The 13833-nt window shown below is 32.5% G+C and overlaps 1 protein-coding gene across 1 annotated transcript; it reads left to right on the top strand.

Annotated features, from left to right (window-relative positions):
* Positions 1 to 6555: 6555 nt before the first annotated feature.
* On the top strand, positions 6556 to 7781 carry LOC113391058. The gene is made up of 4 exons (XM_026627033.1): positions 6556 to 7090; positions 7153 to 7299; positions 7372 to 7691; positions 7773 to 7781. The coding sequence occupies exons 1-4, from the start codon at positions 6556 to 6558 to the stop codon at positions 7779 to 7781; spliced, it is 1011 nt and encodes a 336-aa protein (XP_026482818.1).
* Positions 7782 to 13833: the final 6052 nt, after the last annotated feature.

Below are 13833 nucleotides of genomic sequence, written 5' to 3'. Positions count from 1 at the left end.
ATTATGGTTCATCAAGGAAGTACTTTGCTGGCAGGTATATCGCGATTGCGTCATCATCCCTTCAATTTTTGAAAATTTCAAAAACAATAATTTTAGTTTTCAAAAATGTCTAAGTTTTCAAAAAGTTTCTAAGTTTTCAAAACTATAAGTATTTTCAAAAAAGGCAATGTTTTTTAATATTCAAACTTTTCAAAATTTTCAAAAATTCAATAACATTACAAAAGTTCCAATGCATAGTGGCATTACCGAAAGCATTTTTAAAACATTGCAATCATCATTATCTTATCTGAGTGACGATAAAGATAAACTAGTTGGTTTGGTATTTAGCCTTGAGGCAAGTTACATGAACTTCCCGATATGTGTAAATAATCGACTTAATCAAAAAATGTGTAAATAATATACTTCATCAACCTACTTTTAAAAAAAACGATAATAATTTTAGCAAACTTTGACGAATTTTAAAAATTAAACTACTTGTTGTAAGGCCGTAATATTACAGTAAGTTCTATAAGATCATGATGTATATCGCCAAAATAAGTTCCATGAAAATCGGCTTAAATTTTTTTTCAACAGTTAATTACAAGAAAACGGCTCGGTAGATTTTCACCTAAAAGTAATCAGTATCATTCCCAACTAATATCTTTCGAACAGTTTTTGATTTTTTAAAATCGGTTCGGTAGGATGAGCTTAAATGTCGACGAAAATTTAACACTTTTTTTCAACAGTTAATTACAAGAAAACGGCTCGGTAGATTTTCACCTAAAATTAATCAGTATCATTCTCAACTAATATCTTTCGAACAGTTTTTGATTTTTTAAAATCGGTTCGGTAGTATGAGCTTAAATGTGGACGAAAGTTTAACACTTTTTTTCAAATTACAAAGAAACGGCTTGGCAGATCGTTGCACAAAACTGACAAACGATAGTCCTCACCGAAATACATCAAATGGCTTTTAAATTTCTAAAATCGGTTCAGGCGTTTTTGAGAAAACGTCGATCAAAAGTCTAATTTTGACAAATGCCAAAAAGACCATACTGATTTTAGCAAACTTTGACGAATTTTTAAAGCTGAACCAGTCGTCGTAGGGCCGTAATATTTTAGTATGATCTAGAAGACTATGGTATCTATCGTCAAAAAAATAATCATAAAAATCGTCGAAATTTTTTTTTTTTAAACTATATTACAAGAAAACGGCCCGGCCGATCTCTACCAAAAACTAATCAGCACGATTCCCAACCAATATCTTTCGAACGGTTTTTGAATTTTCAAAATCGATTCAGAACTGCGGGCTAAAACGTGGACGAACGACTTTTCACTTCTCTGCTATTTACGAAGAAACGGTTTGGCCGATCGTCGCACAAAACTGGCAAACAATAGTCCTCATCGAGATACATCGAATGCCTTTTAAATTTTTGAAATCGGTCCAGCCGTTTTTGAGAAAACGGCGATTTACGGCAAAAAATCTGTTGATGCACACACACACACACACACACATACTTTTTCCAAATTTGATCTCATTCGATTCAGAATGGCTCGAAACGTCGAGAAAACATAAAATTAGCGAATCGGATTTTTTGATGAAAACATAAACTTCTCCTTCGGGAAGTTAAATATTGCATTGTTATGTTTGACGAAATTTTACTTTCAACTCTCCTAACATATGACTGCACAAAAGATTATATTGTAAGTTTTTGAAGAGCTTGCTAATGGTAAAATTGAAGCATTTGCAGACCACGCACTGGTGCATTATTATATTGTCTAGGCACTGGTGTTTATGATTAAGGGTTTAAAGAACAGTGGACATGGCCAGTTGCTTTTTATTTTTTTGATGGTGGTGTGAATGCTTTCAATTTGAAATGCTGCATTGAAGAAGTAGTGAAAAATTACTTAGTATTGATTTAAACATTGTGGCAACAGTTTGCGATCAATACCCCGCAAATCGCAAAGCTGTTAGCATGCTTATAAATGAGACTAATAAACGTTATGGTAGAAGTAATGATAATAATAGATTAGAATTCGAAATGAACGGGCATCCAATAGTTCCTTTGTTTGATCCTCCTCATATGTTGAAGTGTTTGAGAAATAACTTTGCAAAATGTAATGTTAAATTTACCAGCACAAAGGGGGTACAACTCGAAGCTGCTTGGAGTGATATTCTGAGTTTTTATGAGTATGACTCTAAGTTAATCATATATCGATGTTGTCCCACTTTAACCGCTCAACATATTTATCAAAAATATTGGAAAGTCATAAAGGTGTCATTAGCGGCACAAGTGTTCTCAAAGCGTGTAGCCAATGGACTTCAAAATTCATATTTTACCAGGGTAGATGCTTCGGCAACTACCTATGCCACTAGTGAATTTTTGAAGTTCATGGACTGCTTGTTTGACAGCGTTAACGGAGTATCAATAAGGCCCCATTAAAACATTTTTAATTGATGATAAAGACCCAAATGATATTGCAGCCCTTATTAACACCCCGAAGGAGAAGTTTATGTTTTCATAAAAAAATCCGAATTGCTAATTTTATGTTTTCTCGACGTTTCAAGCCATTCTGAATCGAAAGAGACCAAATTTGGAAAAAGTATGTGTGTGTGTGTGCGTGTATGTGAACAGATTTTTTGCCGTAAATCGACGTTTTCTCGAAAACGGCTGGACCGATTTCAAAAATTTAAAAGCCACTCGATGTATCTCGATGAGGACTATTGTTTGTCAATTTTGTGCGACGATCGGCCAAGCCGTTTCTTTATAAATCGCAGAAAAGTGAAAAATTTTTCGTCTACGTTTTAGCCCGCAATTCTAAATCGATTTTGAAAATTCAAAAACCGTTCGAAAGATATTGGTTGGGAATCGTGCTGATTAGTTTTTGGTAGAGATCGGCCGGGCCGTTTTCTTGTAATAAAGTTTAAAAAAAAAAAAATTCGACGATTTTTATGATTATTTTTTTGACGGTAGATACCATAGTCTTCTAGATAATACTAAAATATGACGGCCCTACGACAACTGGTTTAGCTTTAAAAATTTGGCAAAGTTTGCAAAAATTAGTTTGGTCTTTTTGGCATTTGTCAAAATTAGAACTTTCATCGACGTTTGCTCAAAAACGCCTGAACCGATTTCAGATATTTAAAAAGCATTTGATGTATCTCGATGAGGATTATCGTCTCTCAGTTTTGTGCGACGATCGGCCGAGCCGTTTCTTTGTAATTTGGAAAAAAGTGTTAAACCTTTCGTCCAGATTTAAGCTCATACTACCGAACCGATTTTAAAAATCAAAAACTGTACGAAAGATATTAGTTGGGAATGATACTGATTCTTGTAATTAACTGTTGAAAAAAAAATTAAGCCGATTTTTATGGAACTTTTTTTGGCGATATATATCATGGTCTATAAGAACTTACTGAATTATTACGGCCTTACGACAAGTAGTTTAATTTTAAAAATTTAAAGTTTGAGAAAATGAGTAGTTTTTTTGACGTTTGTTAAAAATAAAATTAGATGATTTAGTCGGTATAACGATAGTGTACTTGGTCTTGAACATGGTAAACCATTAAAGTCCTATGGAAACTGGTTCAATTATAATTATTGATTAATTAAAATTATTGATTTTTGAAAATTTGCTTTTAGAAAATATTCCGAGTTAACGTGTTCGTTCGTTCGTTTGCAATGATGTGTAATAAATCCACTCAGAATACTTATAATCACTCATAAATTAATTTATTTTTTACTGATTAAGTCGATTATTTACACATATCGGGAAGTTCATGTAACTTGCCTCAAGGCTAAATACCAAACCAACTAGTTGCTTATTTATCCATGGGTATACTCCTAGACAATATAATAATGGGTAATTATTTTGTAAAAATTCAATTTGGATTCAAAAAGAAAATTAACACAATTGATGCTGTGCTAGACTTTTTGAACTTTATATCAAATTCACTGGAAGATCATAAACACTGTGGGGCACTATTTTGCGAACTCAGCAAAGCATTCGATTGTGTTCCACATGACATATTTCTCAGGAAACTGGAATATTATGGATTTAGAGGCGTAGCCCTTAAACTGAAGCAATCATACCCATGTAACAGGTATCAGTTTGTGGAATGGAAGAATAAACGAAGTGAGATAGCAAGATTAAATGCAGGGGTTGCCCAAGGGAGTATTCTTGGACCACTTCTTTTTATTATATTTGTGAATGATCTACCACCGAACATTAGCTGCCACACAACGCAATTTGCAGACGACACGGCATTGGCGGTTGCGGACGAGAACATCGCAAATATGAATGAAAAAATTCAATAAGCCTACAAGCAAGTTGAAAACTGGTTTTCAGCCAACAAAATTGTACTAAACAATAGGAAAACTGTCCATATTAACTTTACTTCCAGTAGGAGACATAAGGAGCTGCATGGAGAGGAAGTTAAATATTTGGGTCTCACTATGGACAGCCTGCTAACCTGGGCGAAGCACTTATATTCAATATGTACTGAGCTCTCAAAATCAATATATGCCATCAAAAGAGTTAGGCACATTATAAATGAGGAATGCGCCAGAGAGGCTTACTTTGCCATGTTTCAGTCTGTGTTCTCATATGGAATATTGGCATAGGGACACTCGGCGCATACCTCCAAGATAATGGATTTACAGAAGAAGGCTGTAAGGGCTGTAATCGGAGAAGCCTCACCTCGGGAGCACTGCAGACCCTTGTTTACTAAATTTAGAATACTGACTGTTACCAGCCTCTACATCTACCAACAGGCGATTGCGGTCCATGCAGACAGAACAAATCATGTACTGGACGTCCATGGCCACAACACGCGGAACAGGTATGCTGTTGTACCTCCAAAACTGAAGCTGAAATCCTCGCAAAGGAACAAGCTGGGTGTCGAGATCTACAACAGGCTCCCCAATGAGTGGAAGAGTCAAAGCATGAATGGTTTCAATGCTGCCGTTAAAAAACATCTTATAGATCAACCTATCTATTCAATTAATGAATTTTTTAATCCAAGATAAATATTAATTGTCATTAGGTTAATCTTAGAGTTGTTCATAAACATAACTGATATTAGTTTAGTTATATTATAGTATAATTGTATTGACTTAAATTGTAAATGTTGAATTTGAATAAAGTATCTATCTATCTATCTATCTATAACATAAGTAAACATATATATACTATGGGTGTGTTCGACTTGGGGTGCGTTCGACTTGGACGCTTACGCGCTGTGAGCACGCCATGAGCGCGCTTTCATCGTTCGACTTGGCGCTGTGAGTGTCACATAAGTACGCTCGTAGCACCATGGTGGGATGCTCGTAGCACATATTTTGCGCTCATACGTGCTCACGCCACAGAGGTAGGGCAGCGTGAGCGTGAGCGTCAGTTGTTTTTACTATCTGTCATTTCATTCATTTATTAATTGTCAAATTCTTTATAATCGCGCAAAAATGGCAAGCTGTATATCACAATTATTTTTTAATAATAATATTAATATTGATTAATTTTAAATTTAATTAATTTTAAATAATTTTAAATTTAATATTACTATTAATTAAGCATAAGCTAACCAAATTTTATTTATTTATTAATTATTAAATTCTTTATAATCCCGCAAAAATGCCAAGTTGTATATCACATTTATTTTTTAGTATTAATATTAATATTAAATTAATTAATTTTAAATAATTTTAAATTTTAATTTTAATATTAATGTGAATTAAGCATAAGCAAACCAAATTTCATTTATTTATTAATTGTTAAATTCTTTATAATCCCGCTGAATGATCCAGAAAGTACTAAAATTTACACAATTACCGTTACCGCCATTTTGATGGTTATTGACGCTCACAGTATCCAAAACGAACGGAATTTAGTTATCGATTCTGAGCGCTTATCGGCCAAGTCGAACGCTAAAAATTCGTGCTTATAAGCGTGAGCGCTCACAGCACGTAAGCGTCGAAGTCGAACGCACCCTATATATGCATACTATTTTGACGTTTGACGTTTGACAGTTTTGTTGCGAATGGCGGCACATAGGTTTTTTGTCTTTCAATGTTGTTAGACTTGTTTTATTAACAGACCCATTGTCTAGGGAGCAACATACGAAGTTGGTATGACAGAGAAATGTCATGTTCGCAGTGATTAGCTCTGTGTGTTTCATTCAAAGTTCATTTTAGTCTAGCTTAGATTTTAAACAATTTTTTAATTATAATTGTGTTTTAAACAATAATTTAGGCTTACGTTTTACGCATAGTGTAACATTTTATTAATTTTTTTTGTTAAGCTTACGTTTTATGCATAGGATTACATTTTATACATGGGATTACATCTTATTAATTATTTTAGTTACTGTTACGTTTTATAGATAATTCTAGTTACGCTTACGTTTTATGGATAATTATAGTTAGGCTTACGTTTTATGGATTATTCTAGTTAGGCTTACCTTCTATGGATAATTATAAATAGGTTTAGGTTTCATTACTTTTTTTTCTTAACAAACAATCCAATTAAGGAACTCATTTTCATTATCATTCATTTTCAATTTCTTACTTAACTTGAAACATGAATAGCAATATTTTCTGCCAAGAGTGCCAGGTTTCATTCGCACACCGTGCATCATTGTTTCGTCACATGAGGCGGAAACATGGAGAGAATCCCAGACTTGTTTATCCTAATGCCTGTTCCTTGTGTGAAAAAACTTTTAAGAATAAACGTTCGTTAACACGACATATCACCCAAGTGCACGCCAATATCCCACCAACTTCTTCTACATTGTCCTTAGTTCGTTCCAAGTCCTTACCTTCATCTACTACCTCAGCTGTGTCATTAATTCAACACTCAACACACTTGTTTTCTCCGAAATCCTCTGGTTCACCATCCAATTCATCCACGCAAGTTACTTGTCATCCATCTTCTATTCCCAAATCTCCACTCAGTTCAAAGGTAAATATTAATTCTGATCCATCTACCTCAGCTCCTCTTGGGACACGTCCTCATATGGCTTTATTGCCACAACCCTCCAATTCATCCAGGCAAGTTACTTTTCATCCATCTCCTATTCCCAATTGTCCACTCAGTTTGAAGGAAAATTTTACAGGTATGTAGTAGTAATACATTACTTTTATTCTTTACAGTGTTACTTAGATATTTTTCTTATAGGTACACCCTCAAGAAATAAAAGGATTATATGTCCATTTCCTGAATGCTATTTGGTTTTCTCCAGATATAATAATTTTTACAATCATTTTGAGTCTCACCACAATACCATAATTGATTATGAAGAAGTTGTGTTTCAAACATTAAATGGTAAGAAATCATTTTTTCTCATAATTTATGTCTGTAATCATACAATTATTTACATATGTTGCTTTTTTGCAGATTTTGTACTATGGAAATCGGATGTCGAACAGAAGGAGAATTCACATTACATTCAAGGAAATTCGGGATATACCACATCAAAGAACTGCAAGACAAAATATTATAACTGTCACAGGTCATATACTTATGAGCAGCAAAACACAATACGCACTTCTACTAAAAATACTATCAAAACTGGATATGCATGCCCTTCAAGGATCGCTTGCACTGTTGATGGTAATCATGCAGTTAAAGTGCGGTTTTGGAAAACCCATATAGGACATACAAAGCAGATCAACAAATCTATTTCATTAGATAAACACTCAAAAGAAAATATCAAGGTAAGTTTCTAGTTTTTCAGCATGATTATGAAATTTGATTCATATTTCTTTTAATAATTATTGTAATTATGTCTTTTACAGATGAAATAATAACAGGAGTTTCAGAGGACAAAAACCTCAATAATATTCGGGATAGTGCATACAAAGGAAATTTATCCCTAGATCCTACTAATACGGGGTTCGATAATAGCATTTTGGAAACGGAAATGCTTGAAAAATCAAACAAATTAAGAAGCTGTTTTGATAATAATACAACAGATATAATAGAACAGCGAAACAATGTTGTATTTGCAACAGATTCATGGTCTTCAATCATATCCGGGTTAGATTTTCTTAGGAATGAAATTTTTAATATAAAAGATACAGCAGTACAAGATAAACAGAGTAAAGCATTTGCAAGAGCTTTTGCTGAATTTTCTGCTGTACTACCAAGCTTTCGAAGAACTCAAGACGCAAACATACAGAAACATATCGCAACACAGCGATCAAAATCAACTCCAAAATAGGCTTTCTGATTTATTATAATATAATATTATCTAGTATATTTTTGTTATTATTATATTAATACAAAACATAATAAGATTATAATACCAAATTTAGTTTCAAATACGCAATTACTAAAATTCATTAATTTTTATTTCAAATTTTGCGCCATTAATTTTAATGCCAAAAGCAGCGCCATCACGTCGAACGGAGGACCCTTTGAGTATTCCTTCTGAACGTAAAAATCAGAGGAGAGAAACGTCTATATGATCGTATTCTATACATGAATACATCATTTTTTAATATTTCCTTGGGGCACGATACCATACACCACTAGTTACCATCATTAAATGATAAACTAGTTGGTTTGGTATTTAGCCTTGAGGCAAGTTACATAAACTTCCCGATATGTTTAAATAATTGACTTATTCCGAGTGGATTTATTACACATAATTGAAAACGAACAAACACTTTGACTCGGAGTATTTTCTAAAAGCAAATTTTCAAAAATCAATAATTTTTATAATTGAACCAATTTCCAGGACTTTAATGGTTTATTATGTTCAAGACCAAGTACTCTATCATTATACAAAGTAAATAGTCTAATTTTAATTTTAACAAATGTCAAAAGAACTACTCATTTTCTCAAACTTTAATGAATTTTTAAAATCAAACTATTTGTCGTAAGGCCGTAATATTTCAGTAAGTTCTATAAGACCATGGTATATATCACTAAAAAAAAATCCATAAAATCGGCTTAATTTTTTTTTCAACAGTTAATTACAAGAAAACGGCTCGGTAGATTTTCACCTAAAACTAATCAGTATCATTCCCATTCCCAACTAATATCTTTCGAACAGTTTTTGATTTTTTAAAATCGGTTCGGTAGGATGAGCTTAAATGTGGGCGAAAAGTTTACCACTTTTTTTCAAATTACAAAGAAACGGCTTGGCAGATCGTCGAACAAAACTGACAAAAGATAGTCGTCACCGAAATACATCAAATGGCTTTTAAATTTCTGAAATCGGTTCAGGCGTTTTTGAGAAAACGTCGATCAAAGGTCTAATTTTGACAAATGTCAAAAAAACGATACCAATTTTTGCAAACTTTGACGAATTTGCTTTGACGAAGCTAAACGAGTTGTCGTAGGGCCGTAATATTTTAGTATTACCTAATAAACTATGGTATCTACCGTCAAAAAAAAATCATAAAAATTCGTCGAAATTTTTTTTTAAAAAACTTTATTACAAGAAAACGGCCCGGCCGATCTTTACCAAAAACTAATCAGCACGATTCCCAACCAATATCTATGGAATGGTTTTGAATTTTCAGAATCGATTCAGAATTGCGGGCTAAAACGAAAATTTTTCACTTTTCTGCAATTTACAAAGAAACAGCTCAGCCGATCGCCGCACTCAGGAACGATAGTCCTCATCGAGATACATCGAATGGCTTTTAAATTTTTGAAATCGGTCCAGCCGTTATAGAGAAAACGCGTTTTACGGCAAAAAATCTGTTCACACATACACACATACTTTTTCCAAATTTGGTCTCATTCGATTCAGAATGGCTTGAAACGTCGAGAAAACATAAAATTAGCGAATCGGATTTTTTGATGAAAACATAAACTTCTCCTTCGGGAAGTTAAAAATAAAGCTGTATTTCACTTAGGTGGCTTCAGTTTTTTTCTGGCCTATGTACAATTTTGCTCTATGATATTGTTGGCAGCACTGACGTTTGTATATGATGGCGTTGGTAGCGTGTTATTTAAGCATACAGTACAGTGAACAAGTGTGAAGGCGCCTTTATTATTTATTGTATGTAATTCTTTAAATGTGCCTCATGGCGTGAAACTTAGACAATGCAATAATATGGTTAATGGACAATATAATAAAATAATGGTTTTGTAGTTTACGATATTACACTTATTAAGAATTATGATTGTCGTTGATTAAATCTAAATTACATGTAATGTCTCCTGAATTTTATTTAGCAGTGCCCTCCCCTCGACCATTTTGGTTATGTTCTGTAAGTACCTCATGGCATATTTATCTTGATATATCTTATTGTGTATTTAATTATTTAAACAGTATATGTATTAAAATATTAAATTTTATTCTAATATAACCTCAAGAACGTACGTATTATATTAACTCGTGCATAAATATATTTTTGGTCGTCCAACATTGCACTTTTTAAACATGTGCTGATATAATAATAATTATGAATAATAAAGTAATACATGACTTTCATGAGACTTATTTAGATATAATTTACATAGATTTAAGTGCTATTTTCGGGTAAGCTTGCCCTGTTATGAAAACGTGCCGGTGAGTAGTTTGAGGTTATGTCACTTTCTCGTTTTTTCCCCTCAAGATTCTTTTTTATTTGACTAATTGTGAATTGAATTTGTATTATAGCGTTTGTCGGAAAGTTACTTCGTTTTTTTAATTAATATAGATGTATTTTTTTAACTTAACATGAGCCTTGTAATTTTTATATGATTTGAAAGAATTAAGCAGCATTTTGGACATATTTCTCTTTTGCTATGAAAAAGGCAAAAATAATGTTTTAGTCAAAATGAAATGTTAATAAATGATACGTTGATAGTACGACAATACCAAAACTGGTTTGCTAAGTTTTGTTCCTGGTATTCTAAGATGCACCACGTCCAAGAAGTACGGTTGAAGCTAATGAAGACTCGAAAAAGTTATTAGTTGATGCAAACTGGCTAATAACAATACATCAGATCTCATTGAGTTTAAATATATCAAATTCAACAATTCATGATCACTTTCATGAAAGAATTAAGCAGCATTTTGGACATATTTGCCTCTTTCCCTATGAAAAAGGCAAAAATAATGTTTTAGTCAAGGGGCATTCAAGTATTACGTAAGCACTATAGGGGGGCGGGGGGTTATTGATTTGCTTATTTTGGATGACATGGGGGGCAGGAGAGTCTAGATGATGATTACGTCATAGGTGGTATTTGTATTTCTTGACCGAATGGCAACCTTACATTGTCTCTGCTTGAGCTCGTCTTGCTAATGAACTGATGTGCATTATTCAAAATTTAGAGCACCATGATGTTGAATGGCTCGATGAGAACTATGTAGACATTTCAAAATCGGATGAAAGTGAGCAGAGTTACAACACTGAGCAGCAATCCAATGTCATCGAAAACTTAGAATCATGGATTCGGGTTTCATGGACTGAAGACTGTTAATTTGAATTTAATGTGTACCAAAATTTAAAATAAGTTTGTTATGTTCGTAAGATTATAATAATTTTATTACCTTATGTTGAATACCATATCAGTAAAATCTTTACATCCTAATCTATTTTCTTATTTTTAAATTATAATTATAACATAATAATTGCAATATTTAAAAAAACAATACATTAATTGCAAAATGTTTACGTAAGCATGTGGGTAGGGGGTAAAAGCTTTGCTTACTTTTGTTAACAAGGGGGATGGGGGGGTAAATGTAATAAATCTGCTTATGTAATACTTGAACGATCCCAAAAATGAAATGTTAATAAATTACATGTTGATGGTACGACAGTACCAATACTGGTTTGCTAAGTTTTGTTCCTGGTATTTTGATGTCAAAGATGCACCACATCCAAAAAGTATGGTTGAAGCTAATGAAGACTCTAGAAAGGTATTAGTTGATGCAAACTGGCTAATAACGATACACCAGATCCCATTGAGTTTAAATTTATCAAATTCAACAATTCATGACCACTTGAAAGGTCTGGGATGTTCCTAAAAGCTCAATGTATGGTTCTTATATAAAGAAACACTGGCGTTTGCAATTCGTATCTGAAAATTCCTGAAAATTAACAGATTTTGAAGCAAATTCTCACTAGAAATGTAAAATGGGATGTATAGAATACAATACATGCTCATGAAATCTGTTACCTCAAAACAGTTGCAAAGCTGAAATTCACCAGACAAAGGTGATGCAGTACATTTGGTGAGATTTTAAAAATTGTTTTACAGATTGTCCAGGATAACATAACGGTTAATTTGTATTCCTTATCATCAGCTGAATAAATTAAATGATGTACTTCAATAGAAAAGATCAAAATTTACCAACAAGCAAGTATAGTATTCCATCAAGACGACGTAGGACCTCACATAAGTTTGGTCAATAGCCAAAAGTTTTTACTTGGGGACTACTCAGTTCCAAATTTATCACATTCTCCAGACCTGTCATCATGGTAACATTATTTGTTCTGATCACTAAAAAATTTGTAGGTGGTATTTCGTTTACATCAAAATAAAGGTCAAAAAGCACTTTGATAAGTTTTTTGTCAATAACAACCAGAAAATTTATGACTTCAGAATTATGCTAATACCAGAAATATAACAAAACATGTTTGATCAATACATAATTTATTAAAGTATTTGTTCATGTCTACAAAATGCCTACAAAAAACGAAGTTACTTTCAGAACAACCCGGTATTTTCTTTCAGCAGTAAGACCAGATAAAAATAGCATTTCTCCTATGTAATATTTTCACTCAAATCTTTGACTGACAATTTAATTCAAGTATTAGATTATATAGCCTTTTATATAACAAAATAAGGTGTAGGTGCATTGATTACTTGTTTATCATATAGTTATAATAGGAATTTGACATGGAGGATAGGTTGAAGCATTCAGGATTATTCTTTATGAATGACAACGTAATTAGCAAAATTATACAGGGAACAGTGAGAATGTTAAATTGTCAGAAAAGATTCTTACATAAGGACAAGAAACTAAGGAAAAAAATATTCTTAATGCTCTTTTCTGTATTTTAAATATATCCTTTAACAGTGACGTGTATCCCCAGAATTGTATTCCATATGCAAATAGAAATTAGAATAATAAATTGAAAGAAGGCAATTTAAAGTCACTTTTGATTTAAGAGTCCTCAACATAAAACAAGTTTTTGTTAACTTAGGTACTGGTATGGAATGAATGATTGTCCCAGTTCAAGTTTTTTTTTGTATTTGGATGTCTAAGAATTTAGAGATAGAGGAAAATTCTAATTGCTGTTGATAGTTAAATAATTGATCTCATTACTTATCCTAATTATTCAGACATAATTTGGGTTTTGTTGTAATTGAGCAAAAGATTATTAGAATTGAACCAATTTGGAATTGAATTCATAACTAGATAATTCATATATTTTAGTTCAATGATGATATTATGACAAGCATATAACTAAATGTCTCAATGTTGATATTGAATTTACTGATTTTCTATTTATTAACCATTAATTCAATAAATATTTGTCACATAATAATCTCATTTTTTTATTACAGTGCTGTTATCGGAGAAGATTTTGGGTCTGCCTTTGCGAATGTAACAAGTGAGTTTTATGTAAAATAATGAATTGATGATTAAATCTACAATTCCATTGAATAAGTGGTTAAGTCAAATTTTGGCCAAAATCTAGTAGAAGTAGATACTTATTTTCTTTGCTCTGTATAAGCTAATTCAAGTTATTAATTCAAAGTTATGACGATGTGAGTATTTGTCCATCTTCCTTTTCTTTCACATATGATATAATATTCATGATAATTTGTTTTATATTACATTTGTCTTGTCTTGTGCACAAATTCAGGAGTCAGTGAATAATTGATCAACTCTAAAATCTCATT

Source organism: Ctenocephalides felis, unplaced genomic scaffold, assembly GCF_003426905.1.
Source record: "Ctenocephalides felis isolate EL2017-DRISC unplaced genomic scaffold, ASM342690v1 CF-g0.4_SCAFFOLD_00845, whole genome shotgun sequence".
In the NCBI taxonomy this organism is placed as follows: domain Eukaryota; kingdom Metazoa; phylum Arthropoda; class Insecta; order Siphonaptera; family Pulicidae; genus Ctenocephalides; species Ctenocephalides felis.
This window is presented reverse-complemented; position numbering and strand designations above follow the sequence as displayed.

Coding starts and splice junctions, on each gene's coding strand:
- LOC113391058 (XM_026627033.1), top strand. CDS start 6,556: ATGAATAGCAATATTTTCTGCCAAGAGTGCCAGGTTTCATTCGCACAC. Junction 7,091..7,152: donor TTTGAAGGAAAATTTTACAG/GTATGTAGTAGT, acceptor TTTTTCTTATAG/GTACACCCTCAAGAAATAAA. Junction 7,300..7,371: donor TGTGTTTCAAACATTAAATG/GTAAGAAATCAT, acceptor GCTTTTTTGCAG/ATTTTGTACTATGGAAATCG.